Raw genomic sequence first — 18,333 nt, forward strand, 5'->3', positions numbered from 1 at the left:
GACACAGTAGTGTTGGGTTGATTGTTGGACTTGATTATCCTAGAGGTCTTTTCCAACCTTAATGATTCTATGATTATGTTTCATTTATAGGAAGATAAACCTTTTATTTTTTATGCGGATGTCCATTGTTGATCTCTTCCTGTGAATGCCTTTGCCAGGCCACTAGCACCGATGAACGTGAGCAGCAAACACTAAACAGGACTAATTGCCACTGCCGTTAAACTTTGTATCATGTGAGGAATCACAATTAACCAAAGGCAAACTTTTTGGTATCTAGGGTACCGCTGACTTTTGACCAGTAAAGGCTTCCTTTACTGGAAAACACAGCGTATGGGTAGCACAGGTTTTCTGTTCCTGCTTCAGAGCTACTTACAAACAAACCTATAACTTCCCTATCCCCCTACATATTTACTAGTATTTTGTGACCTATCTGCAATCTAACAGCGTTACCTAATGTGCTGGTTTTGGCTGAGAAGGGGTTAATTCTCCTCACTGTGGGGGACGGCTGCCTTTCCAGCTTCCCCCGCTCTGCCGCGTGGCGGGGGGGGGGGCTGGGAGGGGCAGGGCCGTGGTGGGGGCGGCTGACCCCGACTGGCCAATGGCAGGTTCATTCCATACCACGTGACTCCATGACCAGTATATAGAGGGGGGGCAGTGGCAGCGCGGAGGCGGTGCGGTGTCGGGTCGGCGGGGGGCGAGCGGCTGCGGCGCGTGCGGTTTGTTTCGGCGGTTCGTTCCCCCTCTCCCCTCCCTTCCCCCCTCCCTGGGGCTTTGCGCCTCTCGTTGTTCTCCTTTACATTGCATTTCTGTTGTTGTTTCTTTTAATTTTAATTATTAAACTGTTCTTATCCCAACCCACGAGCGTTACCCTTCTGATTCTCTCCCCCATCTACCGGTGGGGGAGTGAGCGAGCGACTGTGTGGGGCTGAGCTGCCGCTAAACCACGACAGTCTTTTTGGCGCCCAACGTGGGGCTCAAGGGTTGGAGATAACAACAGCTGCTGGTCACAGCACCATGTTGTCCTTTTTGCAGTTGGTGTTAAAGATCGGTGTTGGTTTGTTGAGTCTGCTGTGTTCTGCTGTGATTAGTAATGTTTTGCCTACAAGATTTGTTATACAAACACTCGTTTTCAGCTTTATCTGGTATTTGGGGTTTTTGCTGAAACTGTTACTGTACTTCAGATACCACCTTGTTGAGGCAATTAGCAATTATACCTCCTCCTCTGAGAGATTTTATATGGAGGAAATATAGAATAGTACCTTTGCAACTTTGTTCTATGATGTCTGTGCCTTTGTTACAACAACCTTTTTGTATCTTGAACGTCCTTGGGTGGTTAAGGTGCACTTATTGTTAGTTTTTGGGCATGTTGTTTTGATTTTGACTAAGCAACTTAAGAATATCACCCAGAAATCTGCCCCGAGGCTTGATAGTTACGAGTGGCAGGGCATTTGGGATAGCATGGGCAAATACCTAGGGCAGTGGGCACCCCCAGTGTTTTGGAGTTTCACCCCCGAACAAGTGCAGAATCCTAAAAAACTAGTAGAATATTTGGAGAAAGTATGTTGTTACGCTGGGAACTCCAGAGAGACACAGATAACTGCAACGTGCTGGGGCCTGGCCCATGCATACCGAGCCCTGCTCAACAGTATTCAGTGCCCCCAGGGGGAAGAGAAGGTCTCTGGATTGAAATGCAAAGTGACTGGCACTGTAGACAATCCAGCCCTGACAACAGGCACTGCAGCCACTCAAACCCCCACAACAAGTACCGGAGCTAGCTCAGAAAATAAACCCGTACCAGTATCAGTTGCCCCCATACACAAGACGAAATATTGGAAGCGGACATCAACTCGTTTAGAACGGGATGATGAAGAACCAGGGACATTACGGGGAGAGGAGGAAGAAGTAATAAATGAAATAGAGACCACCCAATCCCTGTCCTTAAGCGAGTTGTGAGATATGCGAAAAGATTATAGCCGTTTTTCAGGTGAGCACATTGTCACCTGGCTGCTCCGATGCTGGGATAATGGGGCCAGTAGCCTGGAACTAGAGGGAAAAGAAGCCAAACAACTGGGATCCCTTTCTGGGGAAGGGGGCGTTGACAAAGCAATTGGAAAGAAACCACAAGCCCTCAGCCTCTGGAGGCGACTCCTGTCTGGAGTGAAGGAAAGGTATCCCTTTAAAGAAGATGTTACATATCGCCCAGGAAAATGGACAACTATGGAGAAAGGCATCCAGTATCTAAGGGAATTAGCTGTGTTTGAGGTGATTTATGGTGACCTGGACGATCAATGGTCATCCAAAGATCCAGATGAAGCCGAGTGCGCACGAAGTGGCACGACCCATGTGGCAGAAGTTTGTACGGAGCGCACCATCTTCGCATGCAAACTCATTGGCAGTGATGTCCTGGAAAGATGACGAGACGCCAACGGTGGCAGAGGTGATTGATAGACTCCGGGATTACGACACAAATATCTCTTCCTTGCTTGTCTCTGCTGTGGAGAAACGATCCCAAGAGGTCCAGCAACTCAAAGATCTGTCCTACTCCCCACCTCGACAGAGTAGTGTCTCAGCTGTTAGGAATAAGCGTCCTTTGGCTCAAAGAAGGGGATACACACCACGGGCCACCCTATGGTTCTACCTGCGTGACCACGGAGAGGACATGATGAGGTGGGATGGCAAGCCTGCTTCGACCCTACAGGCACGAGTGCATGAACTGCAAGGAAGAACAGTCACTCAGGGAGGCTCTTCCCGGAAAGCTGCTGCTCCAGTTTCCAGTGAGCAAGTGCCCAGACAGAGGAGTAGAAGTGCAGATTTTATTTCTAAGTGTAATAGAGGGACTCCTGATTCACATTTACAGGAAGTGAGTTGTGACTTCCATGATCAGGACTAGAGGGGCCCTGCCTCCAGCCGGGTGGAGGAAAGGGATAACTGGGCTTACTGGACTGTGTGGATCCGATGGCCTGGCACGTCCGACCCACAGGAGTATAAAGCTTTAGTGGACACCGGCGCACAGTGCACCTTAATGCCATCAAAGTATATAGGGGCAGAACCCATCTACCGGTGGGGGAGTGAGCGAGCGACTGTGTGGGGCTGAGCTGCCGGCTAAACCACAACACCCATTACTAAACCTTGTTGTACATGAAGGTGTCTCAGACAGTTACTCAACTAAACAGAACAGATATTGGAAATTGCAAATCAGATTGCTTTCAACCTAATCAAAGATGCAAGAACTGATTTTGCCCAGTAGCCCTTCTGAGGACTGAGGAGATCAACATGAAAATTGGAAAAAAAGTTGCAGAATGTAAGAATAATGCAGTTGTTGTTTTCATTGAACTTTGTAATGAAATGAAGACTGTACTTAATTTTATGATCACAGTGGTAATATCTAAAATAATCAGGTTTCTATTTCGTTATTTTCTTATTCCTTCCTGCCACCATCCTTGTGTAATTTCTAATCTTGCTAAAATAATTTTTAAATTACTGTCCAACATTAAATGCACAAATAAGGATATGAAGAGGGCTAGAACAGTGTAAATATTCCCAGGGCCAGCATAATGAGTGTCATCTGTTGCAAATACTTTCTTGGTTGCATAACTAGTCCTTCCAAGTTTTAAAAACATGAAAAATAAAGCAAAAATTGATGAAATATGATACCATTTAGAGGGGGGGAAAATGGCTAAGGTTTTTTGTGTTTTTTTTCTTTGTAAATGAGTAATTACTCCTTAGTAAGCTGTAGCACAATGGATTAGACTTGCTTGTTGATTACATGTAAAAATCAAGCCTTTGCGATTACTTGTGTTTAAGTTACTTTACAATGGACTACAAAATACAAGATTATGTTTCAAAACTGGTTTTCTTCCTTAAAATTGTGCAAGAAATCATGGCTATTGGCCATGCAAATCATCTGCATCTATCCAGTTTGTTGACTTTTACATACCAGTCAGCATTTGTACACCCTGGAAAGTCAGGGGACTTAAAGTGTTCTGATATTTAAGACTTTGCACTTAAAACACTTTTGACAAATACAAAACCTTATGGGTCTACATCTGCCCAATTTCTATAGCACACTTTGTGTGCTCAACGATATTGCGTGTATAGTGTGCACAAAAGGTTCTTATATTCAGGCCAAAAAGAGGATGATTAACTCGTGGTAGTACATTCTCCCTTTTTGGAAGGTTTCTCCTTTCCTGGAGACGGCAGGCAACCTATTTTGGCTGCCTTTCCTTTTGCAGAAAGAAAGCCCCTCTTGTTCTACTGGAGAGATAATGGAGCAAATGGTCTTTGCACCTGAGCGCTCTGAAGCAGAAACCTCAGCACCCACTGGTGGATAAGTAAGCATCAAGCAGTTGGTTGTTAGAGACAGGAGGACTGTGGCTCCCACTAGGCTGAAAATGACCCTGCAAGGAGTATCAGTATTATATTTGATGTAACAAAAAAAGGTTTATTATTAGAAAAACCTTAAAAAGGCTAAGCTAAGAATACTCATATTTATGAAGCAAAAGAAACTTAAATGTAAAATGTGCTTTTAACCTGTCTGAATGCAAGTCAGAAGTTTTGAGCAGTACACATTAAAATTTCAGGGATACATTCTACAAAAATTTAGGAAGTTAGATATAGGAACCTGTGGTTTTATTTGAGAAATTAGTTGTTAACAGGTTGGACATTTTTTGGTGTCAAAATCAGGAATGCTTTGTAAATATCACCATTCTGACTTCAAATCTCCTTTGGTTTCAGTATTGTATAACTCATGCTAAATATTTTTTTTTAATATTTCCTGCTCTGAAGCTTGCATATCTGGGATGTGATCTAGATTGATCATTCTGATGTCAAATAAGGGATATTTTCTTTAAAATTCTGTGGGGAATAGGGAGCTAGAGAACTGTTTCATCATGGAAAACTCATCTACAATAATCCACTCTATGAAAAACATCAGTATTCCCCAGTACATGCGAAATGTAGAAAAGAGAGACAAAAAGAAGGAACATGAAAATAGGAGGAAGAAGGTGGAACAGAACTGATAAGCAGGAAAAAAGGTGCTTTGGGCTCACAGTTTTAGATCTGTTGATCTTGTCAGTGAAAAAGGGGCTTCTCTTATAGCAGAAATTCCAAAATTGCTGGAAGCAACAGTTTTTGGGAGAATAGGAAATAAAATGACCTTTCAAAAGTAGCTGAAGACCTACCCTGTGAAAATTTTATTTACCACAGACTCATGTTTCCCCTGGTTTGGTAGCAGCTGAGCTCTTAGCCATATTGATCGGCATTGCTTCACCATCGTCTTGTAGTCCTTCATCTTTTGAATTTCCCTGCCGTCTCTTGTCCCATACTTTAGTAACTTCTTAGGAGCTTGGGTTGTGGAGCTTGGCTTGTTGAGCTCCAAGTGCAAAGTTCTAACTGCGGACCATGACATCAGCCTCTTTTGGTACAGAAATGATGATCAAAGAGGAATGTTAGGCTACAGAGAATGAGAGCTTCCTGGGCAGAGACAGAGACATATCCTTATTCTGATACTGCAACAATCTGCTTTTCACTTTGTCAAAAAAATAATACAACTCATCTTTGCCTGAAAAAGGGTTGATGCCATTTGTTTGGCCAGGAGTGCATTCAGAGAGAAATGCAGGCCATTGACTTTGAAGGGTTGGGGCACTGCATGAATCCCAGATGACACCATGTGAAGAAACATCATCCCAGGACTGGAGAGAACTCATCCTCTTTCCTCAGTATATAGAAGGCACTAGCATTCTGATACGCATGTAATTTATTTTAGTTTATCAAATATTTTTAGACCATTGATAAATAGGTAAGACAATGTTTGATAAATTATGAACAGATTTTTTCTTCATTTGAATGGCCCGCAGATAGGTGCTTCTCAAATCCCTTGAGTTTCCTTTCTTTCATGTTTTGTACACACTATCAAAGAGGAGAAGGGATTGAAGTAGTCTCTGCTGCTTAAAAGTATGTGAGAAATGCTTCATGTGTTAAGCCTTGCACCACAGGCAGTATGCAGAAGTGTAACCCTCTCCATTGCTACCACAAGCAGCCACCTTTTGTTTGCATCTGCTGCACATTAAGGTTCTGAAGACAGTTGCTTTGATGACATCAGATACGGTGCTTTTAGTACAGACAAGTAAGCCTTGAAACTCGCTGGCTTTTCCTAAAGTGGGTTCAAGAAATATTCTTCTTCCAACAACCACCAAGAGCACTAAGTCTTAAAGTCATTGCTGCCATAGTGAAACCCTCAAGTATACTGATACTGCATTGTCATCAATACATATACTTATCAAATTATATCCATTAAGAATTAAGGAACAGAGAGTCCTTAAACTATACTAATTTTGGCAGTAGTTATTTTCAATCACTGCCTTCTCAAGGGAAGATGAACGTTTGTCATGTCCCTAGTAAAAGAACATTCTTGCTTCCTATATTGCAGATACCATGAAAATCCCATTTTAAAGGATCTGGGGAGTTTTAACATAATGAAGGATTGAAATATTTTATCTAAACTTGCCAGCTCTGGTCAAGTTTGCAGACAAATGTGTCACAAAGTGAGATGAAAACTGACATAAGTGAATTTTGTATTTGGTGAACTGGGAGAAATATCCCCTTGCTCCATAGAGGAAGATAAACAGTTTTGCTTTGTCTTTGACCTACTGTCAGCGCTTTCATAATTTAGGAAACACAGCTGGAAGATGGATGGGCAGGCTCCAGTGGTAGGGACTGCAGGAGTGGGATGTTGCTCTGTGCCAGCCCAAGCATGCAGCACAGAGTACCTTCCTAGGATGTAGATACAGAAATTATCAATACAGAAGCAAAAGTTCAGCTGTAATTTTAATTGGAAGAAGTACTTTTGTTATTACTCAGTACTTGGAAGAATTGAAAATTTGGCTTAGAGTGAAATTTGTTTTATTGTTTTATAGGGAAAAAATAGTTACATATAACAGTATTTGGAAGTAAAGGTTTCTTACTCTCACAATTTGTCCCATTAAGAATTCCGGTCACCAAGATATTATTGAGATATGGCCTCACAGAACTGGCTTCAAACTGAATGTATCCCTCCCTTCCTGATCTCATGGGAGTCCGACTTTGGAAAGCAGGAACTAGAGAAGACTGAAATCATCCCCAGTATTTGCAGTACAGGAATATAGCAACAGTTATCAGATGCTTCCAAATATTGCTTGTGTGAAAAAGTCACTACATGTTTGTGCAATCCTGTATAAATTGCCCTGCAAATTTAGAGTTCCCACATGCATTTCTTATAGCTCTGCTCTATGACCCTACAATGAGTGAAGTTTTAAAAAAAAAATTCTTGAGTAGTTTATCTTTCCTGAACTTTTTCAACACTGATTGGGTCATTTCAGGCAAGCTTAATGAGGTGTGGAAGAACACTGTGTATCCTTGAAGTCCCAGATTTCAGAGATTTCCTAGTCCTGCATTTCATCATAATTCCCATGTGAACAGAGATCATACTTCTGAGGCATGAGATGCCTTTAACTGATAAAACTCCTAAAAAGAATGTCATGCCAAACCCTGAAGACCTGGGGGTTTTTTGTTTCGGTTTTTTGTGTGTGTGTGCACTTTTGGCTTGGTTTGGGTTGTTTTTAATCTGCTTTTGTTTCTCTTCTGTGCTGAAGAGAGAAAAGTCAGAAATGAAAAGGTAAATGAAATCAAGTATGGGAATATTGCCACAGTATGGAAGGCCTTAAGGTCAATTTTTCACATGGCTGAAGCCAGTCAAACTGTCTCTTGCATATATGAGAATGAACTTATTTCTCTGACATCCACTGCATGTTGGGAGAACAATTTTACATTTTAAAGAATCCTCTTTAAAGAAGAAATGTGAACACTTTAGAAAATCACCAAAAAAGCAAAGACGCAACTTTCTCTCCTGCTTTCACTGAAGGGGAAAAATAGATGAATACTGCTGATGCCACAGAATATAAAACAACATATGCAGCTCAGACAGGACTGTGAAGGAATACATTTTATTCATAGCTGGTGAGGCAGGGGTCTGATCTCTACCACAATGTCTGTATTATTTTTAAATGGACTCTTCAGATGATGATTTTCATATATATGAATACATGGTATTTGTCTATGAATAGATATGCTATTTCAGCCAAGTAATTTCCTGCCCTGCAGGCATTTATAGGAACAGGACACTTTATATGTCAAATGTGATGGGTCTTGTGATGATTTTTACCTCTGCTTTACCTTTGTCAGTGATCATAAAACTTGCCTTTTCAGCACTATTTCAAAGTGAGATCAAATAATTACTGTACTTATGGGAAACATTTACATAAGCTCTTTTAAATCTGAAATTTGAACAGTAATGCACCACCATAGAAAAAGTGCTAAGAATCACTCGATTTCTTTCAGTAACTTAATGCCACATGAGAAAGAAGTTTAAAATGTGAAGATCAGCCACTGCAGGAGTCAGCCTTATTGAAGAAAAAGCCCTTGAGACCTGCCTTCACTCCACCGACCATGTATTTCTCCCTTTCCCATGGTTCCCAGACTCTAATCTAAAATAATTGTTGTTGACTTCCACTTCTTTCCACTTCTTACACATGTGATGTTTTTGCAGAGCTGCCTACTACCTGCTCTGGCCAGTCTGCCCCACAGACTGACACCTTCCCCGCTGATGAGGTGGAGGCCGTCCAAACCACAGCTCCCCATAGCCACACTTCTGTGCTGTTCACCATGCTGGTTTGCTTTCAGAGCCTTTCCCAGAGTTGTCTTTCCTCCTTTAAGCAAACTTCAAAGGATGTTTGCTTCTCCTTCCCCCAGGATGCACCAGTGTCCTTCCCCTGCATGCTCAAGAGCTACACCCTGTGAAGCAGCTTGTAAAGCATCAACAGTGAACCAACTTCAGAAGCCAACTTTTTAAACATGTTTGTTTAATATTTGGATTCTAGCAGCTGTGTAGAATTACTGTCTCTCTGAGTATCACAAATCTGGATATTTTGTTCTGCTACCAATATATAGACTGCATAGTTTATAATTTTGTTCTGCCAGACTACTGCATGATTTTCTGATTCTTACAGACTGGTTCCTAGGTGATCATTCTTTGCCTTACTTAAACTGGAAAAGTGACAAATCCTGAATCAAGTTGATTGATCAGGAACTCTGGTGCACTTATGCAGTTTGTAAAACACAAGGTGTCTTTTCTTCCTGCCTGTGATCTATTTATAATTACTCCAGAGGAAAAAGAAATCATGGAACAGCTAGAGAGAAGTCACAGGTAATCACTGTGCCAAGTAAGAAGGAAATCTAGCTTTGTGCATCATTTCCAGAGTTTTCCTGCATCTGCTTCTGTTTCTTTGCAAGGCTTTGGTCCTCCACCTAGTATATATCAGTATATCAAAAAGAACAGAACATTTTCCCAGATGCTTTTCAAAAAAGAGTAGTAAGGTTCACCAAAGAACCCCAATCCCATAGCAAAATGTTGTGTAACACTCTTAAAATTTATTTTAGTAGAAAAAAAAAGAGCAATTAGAAAGCTACTACTGAGACTGAATATGTAATGCCTCATCAGAAACTACTGCCTAAAGCTGCTGATACCTCTCAGAGGAACTGGTGGGAATACATCCATAATGTGTAATAGAAGTGGTCATTTATAGTGTCAACTGATAGCTGAGTTACTGCCACGAGGACTGAAGGTCCATCAAATACGGTGAACAAAATCTTACTTGAAATAATGTCACTGTCTGCTGGCTAACAGTTTGTGTTTAAACAGGGGCTTTATCTTTCACAGGCCATCTTAGCTTTTTATTTGATTCTTTATATTATCTTACCAAGCTTGAAGCATCCTTAGTTTCCCTTGAGCTTATAAGAGGTTCAGAGCCTCAAAGCTTCACAGTATTGCTTAAGTCCTAAACCAGTCCAGACCACAGAATTCACATCACATTTTGTGGAGGAGAGGAACTGGTGAAGGAATCACCATGGTTCAAGTGGCTGATACACTAGGCTGTTTGTTTCCTTGCAACATGCAGATTGCACTGCCACATATTGAATTATATACAGGTATTTTGCACCATATTGAGATTTTCTGTGGACATCTTCCATGTAAACCCTTGAAGCAGGGCCGTACTTTGATATCAACTGCCAAACATCACTGGACATTGTGGTCAGACAAGTCCTAATATAAAATTTTCTGATTAATGTGAAAACCATTTAATGAAAATGCTATACATTATGAAATAGGAATGACTGAAGAGGTGGCTTAATTCTCTGAATGAGGGATGAAATGAAGATCATATCTTGGAGATCTGCTAGCCCCACAGGTCTTAGTGGACCTAACAGAATTACTCACTATGCAGTTTCATATTTATTGGTTGTATAGCAATCAAAAGTGCATCACTGTATTTACAGCTCAATGAGGAGAGTAAGTGACTTGGCGTGAGTATTTTGCATCCTTGCTCAGCAATGATTTAAATGAAAAATAAGACAGAGAAAGTGGATACTGTTAGCCGCCTCAAAGACAAAGTTAGCACCTCTGGTGTTAGTTCACATCCATTTGCTGTGCATCAGCCTCTGTGTTGTTGAGCTACGGATGGACCCCAGGAATCACACGTTCATCCAATGCACAGCTCTCCTGCCCCTCTGACATCTCACATTTCTATTCCTTTCAGCTCTTCCAATTATTCTTATCATTGTTCACAAACCTCTTCCTCATCTCCTTTCTATTCCTCTGACACATCTTCAGTATGTATTTGTCTGGCTGATGAGCCCTGATTTTCACCCTGCTATCTGACCCCAAAAACTGCTCTTAGATTCTTAATTTTTCAACCTATAATTTGGTGACACAGCCCTCACTCTTGTTTCCTCCCCCCCTCCCCGTTCTTCTGGTACCTTCATCCTCATCTTCAACTACCTTGAAGTACCTATTTCTTCTAAGCATTTCATTTATCCCTTGGTTTTCTGATGTCAAGAAAGTGGATAGAAAATTGTCAAGAAGACCCTCTGGTGTGCAAAAAAAGTTCCAAAGCACCCTCCTCACAAAACCTCAACTCAAAAAACCAAGCAAACAACCACAGCCCTCTGAAAACATGAGTAGCAGGAGGATGTCCAAGGACACAGAGAGAAAACCCAGAATTAGTGAAAAATAACTAAAATTAATGAGGTTAGTGGCTGCTCAGGCTCCTGCAAAATTGATCTCTGGACATGTAGATCATGTTGTCCTCAAAAGGTAGCAAAGAAAAAGGAACAAAAAACTGCTCTACTTCTTGAAAAAATTGATTTTCAGCTTTTAAGGGTAAAGAGAGAGTTTCTGGGAGAAGGAGGTTTTGAGAAATAAGTTCCAGTATTAAAGTTACCTGAAAATGGTATTGAGCAATGTATTATGTTTTCTTTAGAAGAGAGTTGGAAAAGACATCAGCTGTAGGTTGTTTTTTGAGTTCCCACTTGCGCAAATTCAATTTTGATTAAAAAGAAAAGAAAAAAAAAACAGGAACAGCACTTATTGCATCTTTTGTGACAAAGTGACACTGCGGCAATGCAAAAATGTGTGCCTGGCATTATGATCTTGCCAACTTTGGCCATCTAGTGGTATCTTTTTCACTACAAAAAATAAAAAAAAACCAATTACTAACCATCTCTTCTGAAGAGAAAAAACCCCCAACCAGTGCGTGTATGCCAAGCAATGTGCCTGGAGCTAAGCAATTCTGGCTGTCTTATTAATGCTGTGACACAGAAACAAGCTCTGGATGTTTCAAAGCTCTGCAGCCTGGTGCGCTCTGGTGCAAACACACAGCGTTCTGGCATGTGGATGCATCAGCCTGGGCAGCTTTGCCAAGCATGAGCAACAGCTTGCAGGAAGGGCTGGAGGAAGGGTTATGTGAGGCAGGACTTGGTGCCTTATTGTCACCGACCTGCTCCTTCACCTGGATGTTCACAAGTCCATGGGGCTGGATGGGATCCACCCAAGGATACTGAGGGAGCTGGCAGAGGAGCTCGCCAAGCCACCCTCCATCATTTATCAGCAGTCATGGCCAACTGGGAAGGTCCCAGATGACTGGAAACTAGCAAATGTGACACCCCGCTACAAGAAGGGTCAGAAGGAGGATCTGGGGAACTACAGGCCTGTCAGCCTGACCTCAGTGCAGGGAAAGGTCATGGAGCAGATCATCTTGAATACCATTACGCAGCACATGCAGGACACTCAGGGGATCAGGTTCAGCCAACATGGGTTTATGAAAGGGAGGTCCTGCCTCACTAACCTGGTCTCCTTTATATGATAAGGTGACCTGCTTAGTGGATGAGGGGAAGGCTGTGGACATTGTCTACTTGGACTTTAGTAAGGCCTTTGACGCCATCTCCCACAGCATTCTCCTGGAGAATCTGGCTGCTCACGGCTTGGACAAGTGCACTGTGCGCTGCGTTAAAAACTGGCTGGACAGCCGAACCCAGAGAGTGGTGGTGAATGGAGTCAAATCCAGTTGGCGGCCAGTCACGAGTGGTGTTCCCCAGGGCTCAGTGTTGGGGCCGGCCCTGTTCAATATCTTCATTGATGATCTGGATGAGGGGATCGAGTGCACCCTTAGTAAACCGAGCTGGGTGGAAGTGTTGATCTGGTCGAGGGCAGGAAGGCCTTACAGAGGGACCTGGACAGCCTGGATGGTTGGGCCAGGGCCAACGGTATGAGATTCAACAAGGCCAAGGGCTGGGTCCTGCATTTCAGTCACAACAACCCCATGCAATGCTACAGCTTGGGGAGGAGTGGCTGGAGGGCTGCCTGGCGGAGAAGGCCCTGGGGGTGCTGGCTGACAGCCGGCTGCGCATGAGCTGGCAGTGTGCTCTGGTGGCCAAGAAGGCCAATGGCATCCTGGCTTGTATCAGGAATAGTGTGGCCAGCAGGAGCCGGGCAGGTATGGTGTCCCTGTGCTCGGCGCTGGTGAGGCTGCATCTCGAGTACTGTGTTCAGTTTTGGGCCCCTCGCTACAAGAAGGACATTGAGTTGCTGGAACGTGTCCAGAGAAGGGCAACAAAATTGGAGAAGGGTCTAGAGAGTAAGTCTTATGAGGAGTGGCTGAGGGAGCTGGGGTTGTTTAGTCTGGAGGAGGCTGAGGGAAAACCTTATTGCTCTCTGCAACTGCCTGAAAGGAGGTTGTAGCGAGGCAGGGGTTGGTCTCTTCTCCCTAGTAACAAGCAATAGGATGAGAGGAAATGGCCTCAATTGCGCCAGGGGAAGTTTAGGTTGGCTATTAGGAAAAATTTCTTCACCGAAAGGGTTGTCAAACACTGGAACATGGAACAGGCTGCCCAGGGAGGTGGTAGAATCTCCATCCCCGGAGGTATTTAAAAGAAGGGTAGATGTGGTGCTTAAGGATATGGTTTAGTGCTGGACTTGGCAGTGATAGGTTAGTGGTTGGACTTGATGATCTTAAGCATCTTTTCCAACCCTAACAATTCTATGATTGCCCTTGTTGGACAATGTTGTCCAACAGTGGCCTTGGTGGTTTATGGTGCAAGGCAAGTGCTTTATGCTGGTATTGAGGGATGGTGCAGCAACACAGCAGTTACCTCGAGAGGCCCATCACATTTTGCCATTTAAGAGGTAACTTGGGGGCAAAATGACTACGGTGAAAGAAATTCACTGGATCTAGTAGCAGGTCCCACAGAATCCGTGCACCCGCAGGTGTGGTGGGGAGCCCTTTGCGTGCTGGGGTGACCTCAGGAGCCCCAGCCGCCGACAGGCCGCAGGGCCGAGTCTCCCCGGTACTGCCCAGGGGAGGCAGGTGGGCCTCCGGCATCCCGCAGCGCGTTTCCCTTCCAGCCGTGGGATCTAAAGCCCGGGAGGCAGCAGCCACATCCTCAAGCCCGGGCGGCTGTTCTGGGGTTGCCCGGAGGCACCGCGGGGTGAGCTGCAGACGAAGGCACCCCGCGGCGACGTGGCCGGTCCCTGAGGCGGCGGAAGGCGGGAACCACCGCGCTGAGGCACGGCTGCCGCCGCGGCCCGCCGCAGTGGGGGCGGGCGTTTCTGGCCCCGGAACTGCCGTTCCCGAGCCGCGGGTCCCTGGCGGACCCCGGCGGGACGGACCGCCGGCACTGCCGAGCCGGCGCTTCCTGCGCGGCGGCGGCGCTGGGTCGGGCCGCGGGCCGCTCCGCTACCGGCTGCCCGGGCTCGGGCTGGGGCCGCCCCGCCTGGACCGGCGCTCCCCGGCCTCTCCCTCGCCATGCAGCGCTTCACGGTGAACATCAAGCTGCCGGCGCGGACCCTGACGGGAGCCCTCAGCGCGCCGAACAGGGGGGCGGCGGACTGGTGAGGGGCCGCGCCGCGGGGGAGCGGGGCTGGGCCGCCGGACGCGGGGAGGGCAGGGGAGGGCGGCGGGCGGCCGAGTCTTCCCCCGGGCTGCCCCGTGAGTCCTCCGCCGCTCCCCAGCCGCTGGGCTTCCCGGTCGGTGCCTGGTTGAGGCGGCGGGTGGGCCCTGCGCCCCGCCGCCGGCCCGCTCCGCCTCCTCTCGCTCCCCGCCAGCCCGCGGGCCCGTTCACCGGGGCTTCGTGCAGTCGCACGTCCAGGCGCCGAGGCTCAGCCCGCTGCCGTGCGTGCGGTAAAGCAGTGGTAGCGATCCCGTCGGGGAGCTGGCTGTGCCCTCCGGCGAGGGAGTCGTGACCAGCCGCCTTGGTCAGGGCCGTTACCGCAAATACTCGGGTCCTTTTTTGCAAATGGGACCTTTTTTTTTTTTGGCAATGGGCACGCCAATGGGCAATGTCCAAGGCAAGCGCTCTTCTGCTAAGGGCTGGGCAAGCTGCTGACATCCCCGTCCCGCTCCCCATCCCTAGCTGGAGAGGCTGACAGAGCGCTGGCAGGGAGCCCTGTGGGTTGCTGCTGTCAAGCTCTCAGGCAAGAGCAAAGCCGTGGTCAGAGAAGAGCGTGGGCCAGTCCCTTCTGGCAGTAATATTTGGCAGAGGTCTCGTTGGTGCAACAAATTGTAGAGATCAGAGCAGCTTCTTCTGGTTTCTCTTGCTGTAATTTTTTGAGTGTTGATGTACAAAGCCAGTACACAGATTGCTTTTTGTACGCATTTTTCTGAGCAGTGACTTCACCCACCTGTGCTGAAAAGCATTATTACTGCTGAATCTTAGGGAGAGAAAATAAAACGAAATAGTTGAACCAAGGATTTTTTGAAAACTGTGGCCTATGTTTGTCAGCTTGCAAAGCAGTGAACCTTGCAGTTCTCTGAAGTTCTTAGTTTGAAGCTTTATTTTTCGCCTTTGACTGTTCCCACTTGCTTGCTGTTCACCGTGACTTTAAAAATGTCACTAGTGGCTGCATTAACCTCTCCCGAAGTTGGGCAGGCCTCAGGAAGTGTTCACTATTACTGTAATCATTGTTCACATGCTCTTTTTTGGTCTCCAAAAAAAAAAAAAGAGGCAATTAATTATATAACTGCAAATATATTTCTTATCTGCATTCATATATATAAAATTTGGTAATCCTCTTCATGAATTCCTATGTGATGTCTTAAATTTACAAAAGAGGATTTTTATGAATGAACACAAAGAGGTGCTTTGCAGTGGCTTAGGGTTTGGTCAGCAAATGGTTCAGCAGATAGTGCAGCAGTGTCGTTTTATAATGCTTTTGAGTTTCATGTTATCAAATACTTTTTACCTATTTGATGTTTGTGTCCAGTAGCGTGCATTCACCTTACAAAAAAAGAGCCTCACTCTTGATGTGAAGTGCTTTTCGGTTTTTTTTTTTTTTTGCTTGTTTGATGATGATATATGCTTTTCTAGGGGCTGGCAAGGTTTGATTGCATATGGATGTCATTCTCTTGTGCTGATAGTTGATGCCAATACTGCTCAGACTTTACAGGTTTTGGAGAGACATAAAGCTAGTGTTGTCAAGGTGAGATGTACATGTTTTAAGGTATATTACTTGATTCTGGTATATATATGATTTTTCTAAATCACTGATATTTTTCTAAATACTTGACATTATATTGCACTTTATTTTCATATAAAATCTGTTGTTAAATACCCGTATTTTACATGACCTCTTTTACAGCTAAATGAAACCATACATGCTGAAATTTGAGTTGAGGTTGATGGTATACCTTTATAGAGGTATAGAATATATAGAAACATTTGGTAGTGTTGTAGAACATAGAAATGTTTCTAAGAAAGTTCTTAACATGACAGAATTTCACATGAACATTACAAAATACCTGTTGATGCCCCTGTTGATCTTTCCTGTTGTGGGGGTAACCAGAGCCCCATTTGCCTGGAAAGTTACTTTTAAGTTTTTACTTCTGTTCTTACCTATAGAAAAGGAACAATAGCAGACAAAACCTAACACCTATTTTAGTGATTAAAAGTTGGCTAGAATTTAAGCTTAAGTGTAGTGTAGGGTACCTGTACTTTCCTTTCAAGGTCCTTAACTTGAAATTGAAGAGAGTTTGACTTTGGGTCAGGTGTGGAACAGGATGTATCTCTTTGATACATCATTTCTTTGACTGTGGACAGTGACCGTGACAGATTCTGTCAGGGTTTAGAGGAGTGTTTGGCTGGCAGGTAGAATGTTTGCTAGTCCTTAGCTCCAATGCTATATTAGAAGGCCGTCAGTAATTTTTGAAGAAAAATGGATTTTTAGGTAGGGGGATTTTGGTGTTTTTTTTAGTAAAAGAAAAAGTTTGAATGTGCCTTCTGGAAATTGCATGCTATTTTTTTTCCCATTTCAATGGGAATCCAATGTCAAATTTCAAAGCACACCACTATCTGCAATTAAAAAGCGAAGAGAAAAGTGATAGTTTCAGAATCCTTCTGCAGTCTGTTTAGCTATTTTTCTTTAAATACTTTGTGGCCTTTGGCTGTCATAACTGTGTCTGGAATAGGTCATGCCTTTACTGAAAAATGATCCATACTAGCTGCTTGTGTGTTCACATGGTGTATGAGGGAGACTGATAACTTTGTATGGAGTGTATTATATTTGATTTTTTTTGTACCTTTACAAAGAGTACTTGAAAGAGTACTTTCATAAAAGGAAATGTAATTACAGGAACAATTTTTTGATCCCTCAAAAAAATGGAAGGTTTGAAATTACATTTGTATCTGCTCTGATATGTTAATAAACAGTGATAATAAGGTTCTTTATATCAGGTGAGATAGATTGTGAAAATTAAAAAAGAAAAAAAAGCCCCTTCACCTCTGGTTCCTATTTCTGACCAATGCTGCTGTAGTTTCAAGTCAGGGTAGAGAGGCACTGACCAATACAGTAAGAAAATAATTTCTTTCAGCAGAGGATCAGGTCACGTGTGGGACCTTGTTGGAGCAGTGCGACTACAACGAGGAAAGAGGGCTTACAGTGTTAGAGAGCCTCATGAGCTCTGGTGAGAATGATTGTGTAAAGGTCATCTTTCTGTTGTTCATAACTTGGTGGCACCTCCTCCCTTGGAAAGTGATGCTCTCCAGACTTGGAATTTGCTTCAAAGTAATACATTTTTAACTGAGGAAGGAACAGCTTTGCAGGTTTCTGTAATTACATTTTTGAATAGCTACATAGCTACATGCAGGTACCCTTATGGGTAATTTTTTTTGAACAGCAGGGAAGCAGGAATTGCAACACTGAAATCTGCACGTAGAGGACAGTCTCCCAAGAACTGTTCGTTATTCTGGTAGAAACACATTTCAGGCTTATAGATAGAGCTCTTTGAAGATTGCTTGCCATGCATGTGTGATGTCTGTTTAATTTATTTAGCTAGGCTTTGGAGATGCATCCTGATTGCAGCTCTGAGAGGGGTAGCACAACGGTAGCTACAGTCCTTTGAATGCTGTTATAAACCTAATTCACGTTGCAAAGTTAGTGGTGTCTAATGATAATTCTATTTTTTAAATGCTGTGCTTTCAATATCTGCAAAAAGCATTGTGTTTAGCCTCACCCTTTCTCTGTCAGGTACTGTGACAGCACACAGCTAGCTAGCTACAGCGTTGTTTTTGGAGTAGGTAAGCTCCCGTTAGCTTAGCATTAAGATTTCTTTATTCTCTTACCATCTTCAGTCTCTGCAGAAGCAGAGTTCACATTAAAAGCAGATAGCGAAACAAGTCCATACTGAATAGATAAGGAAGGAGTCAGTGCTGTCTCCATATAATCACAGGAGACTTGTAGACAGAATGTTTCAGAATTCAAGTTGCATAGTTTTCGTAAGTATTGCTGACTTGCAAGCCCATGCAGCTTGAAATCCCAAACCAGGAAGTGGTATGTGGAAATCAGGGGTGGCAACAGTCCTGAAAAGGATCAAAAAGAAAGCAAATATCAGCAATAGCTTAGCATAAGACCACATATAGCTGAAAGACTAACCTTCCTTCCTCCCCAGTACCATAATTTGACAGTCTAGGAAA

General features: G+C 44.0%; 1 protein-coding gene across 5 annotated transcripts in view; it reads left to right on the plus strand.

The window, feature by feature from the left end:
* Positions 1-14,020: 14,020 nt before the first annotated feature.
* WDR11 (WD repeat domain 11) overlaps positions 14,021-18,333 on the plus strand; it is a 52,013-nt gene continuing 47,700 nt past the window's right edge. For 4 of the 5 annotated variants that reach the window (XR_012662807.1, XM_075107383.1, XM_075107384.1 and 1 more), the window contains exons 1-2: positions 14,033-14,257; positions 15,733-15,844. Coding sequence is in view for 4 of the 5 variants with exons in the window: in XM_075107383.1 (XP_074963484.1) it covers positions 14,172-14,257; positions 15,733-15,844 (198 nt within the window). In the remaining variant the exon portion in view is untranslated. Of the gene's footprint in view, positions 14,258-15,732; positions 15,845-18,333 lie in introns of all 5 variants that reach the window. The other variant, XM_075107386.1, reaches the window with a different exon arrangement.

This window comes from Phalacrocorax aristotelis, chromosome 12 (genome assembly GCF_949628215.1).
Source record: "Phalacrocorax aristotelis chromosome 12, bGulAri2.1, whole genome shotgun sequence".
In the NCBI taxonomy this organism is placed as follows: domain Eukaryota; kingdom Metazoa; phylum Chordata; class Aves; order Suliformes; family Phalacrocoracidae; genus Phalacrocorax; species Phalacrocorax aristotelis.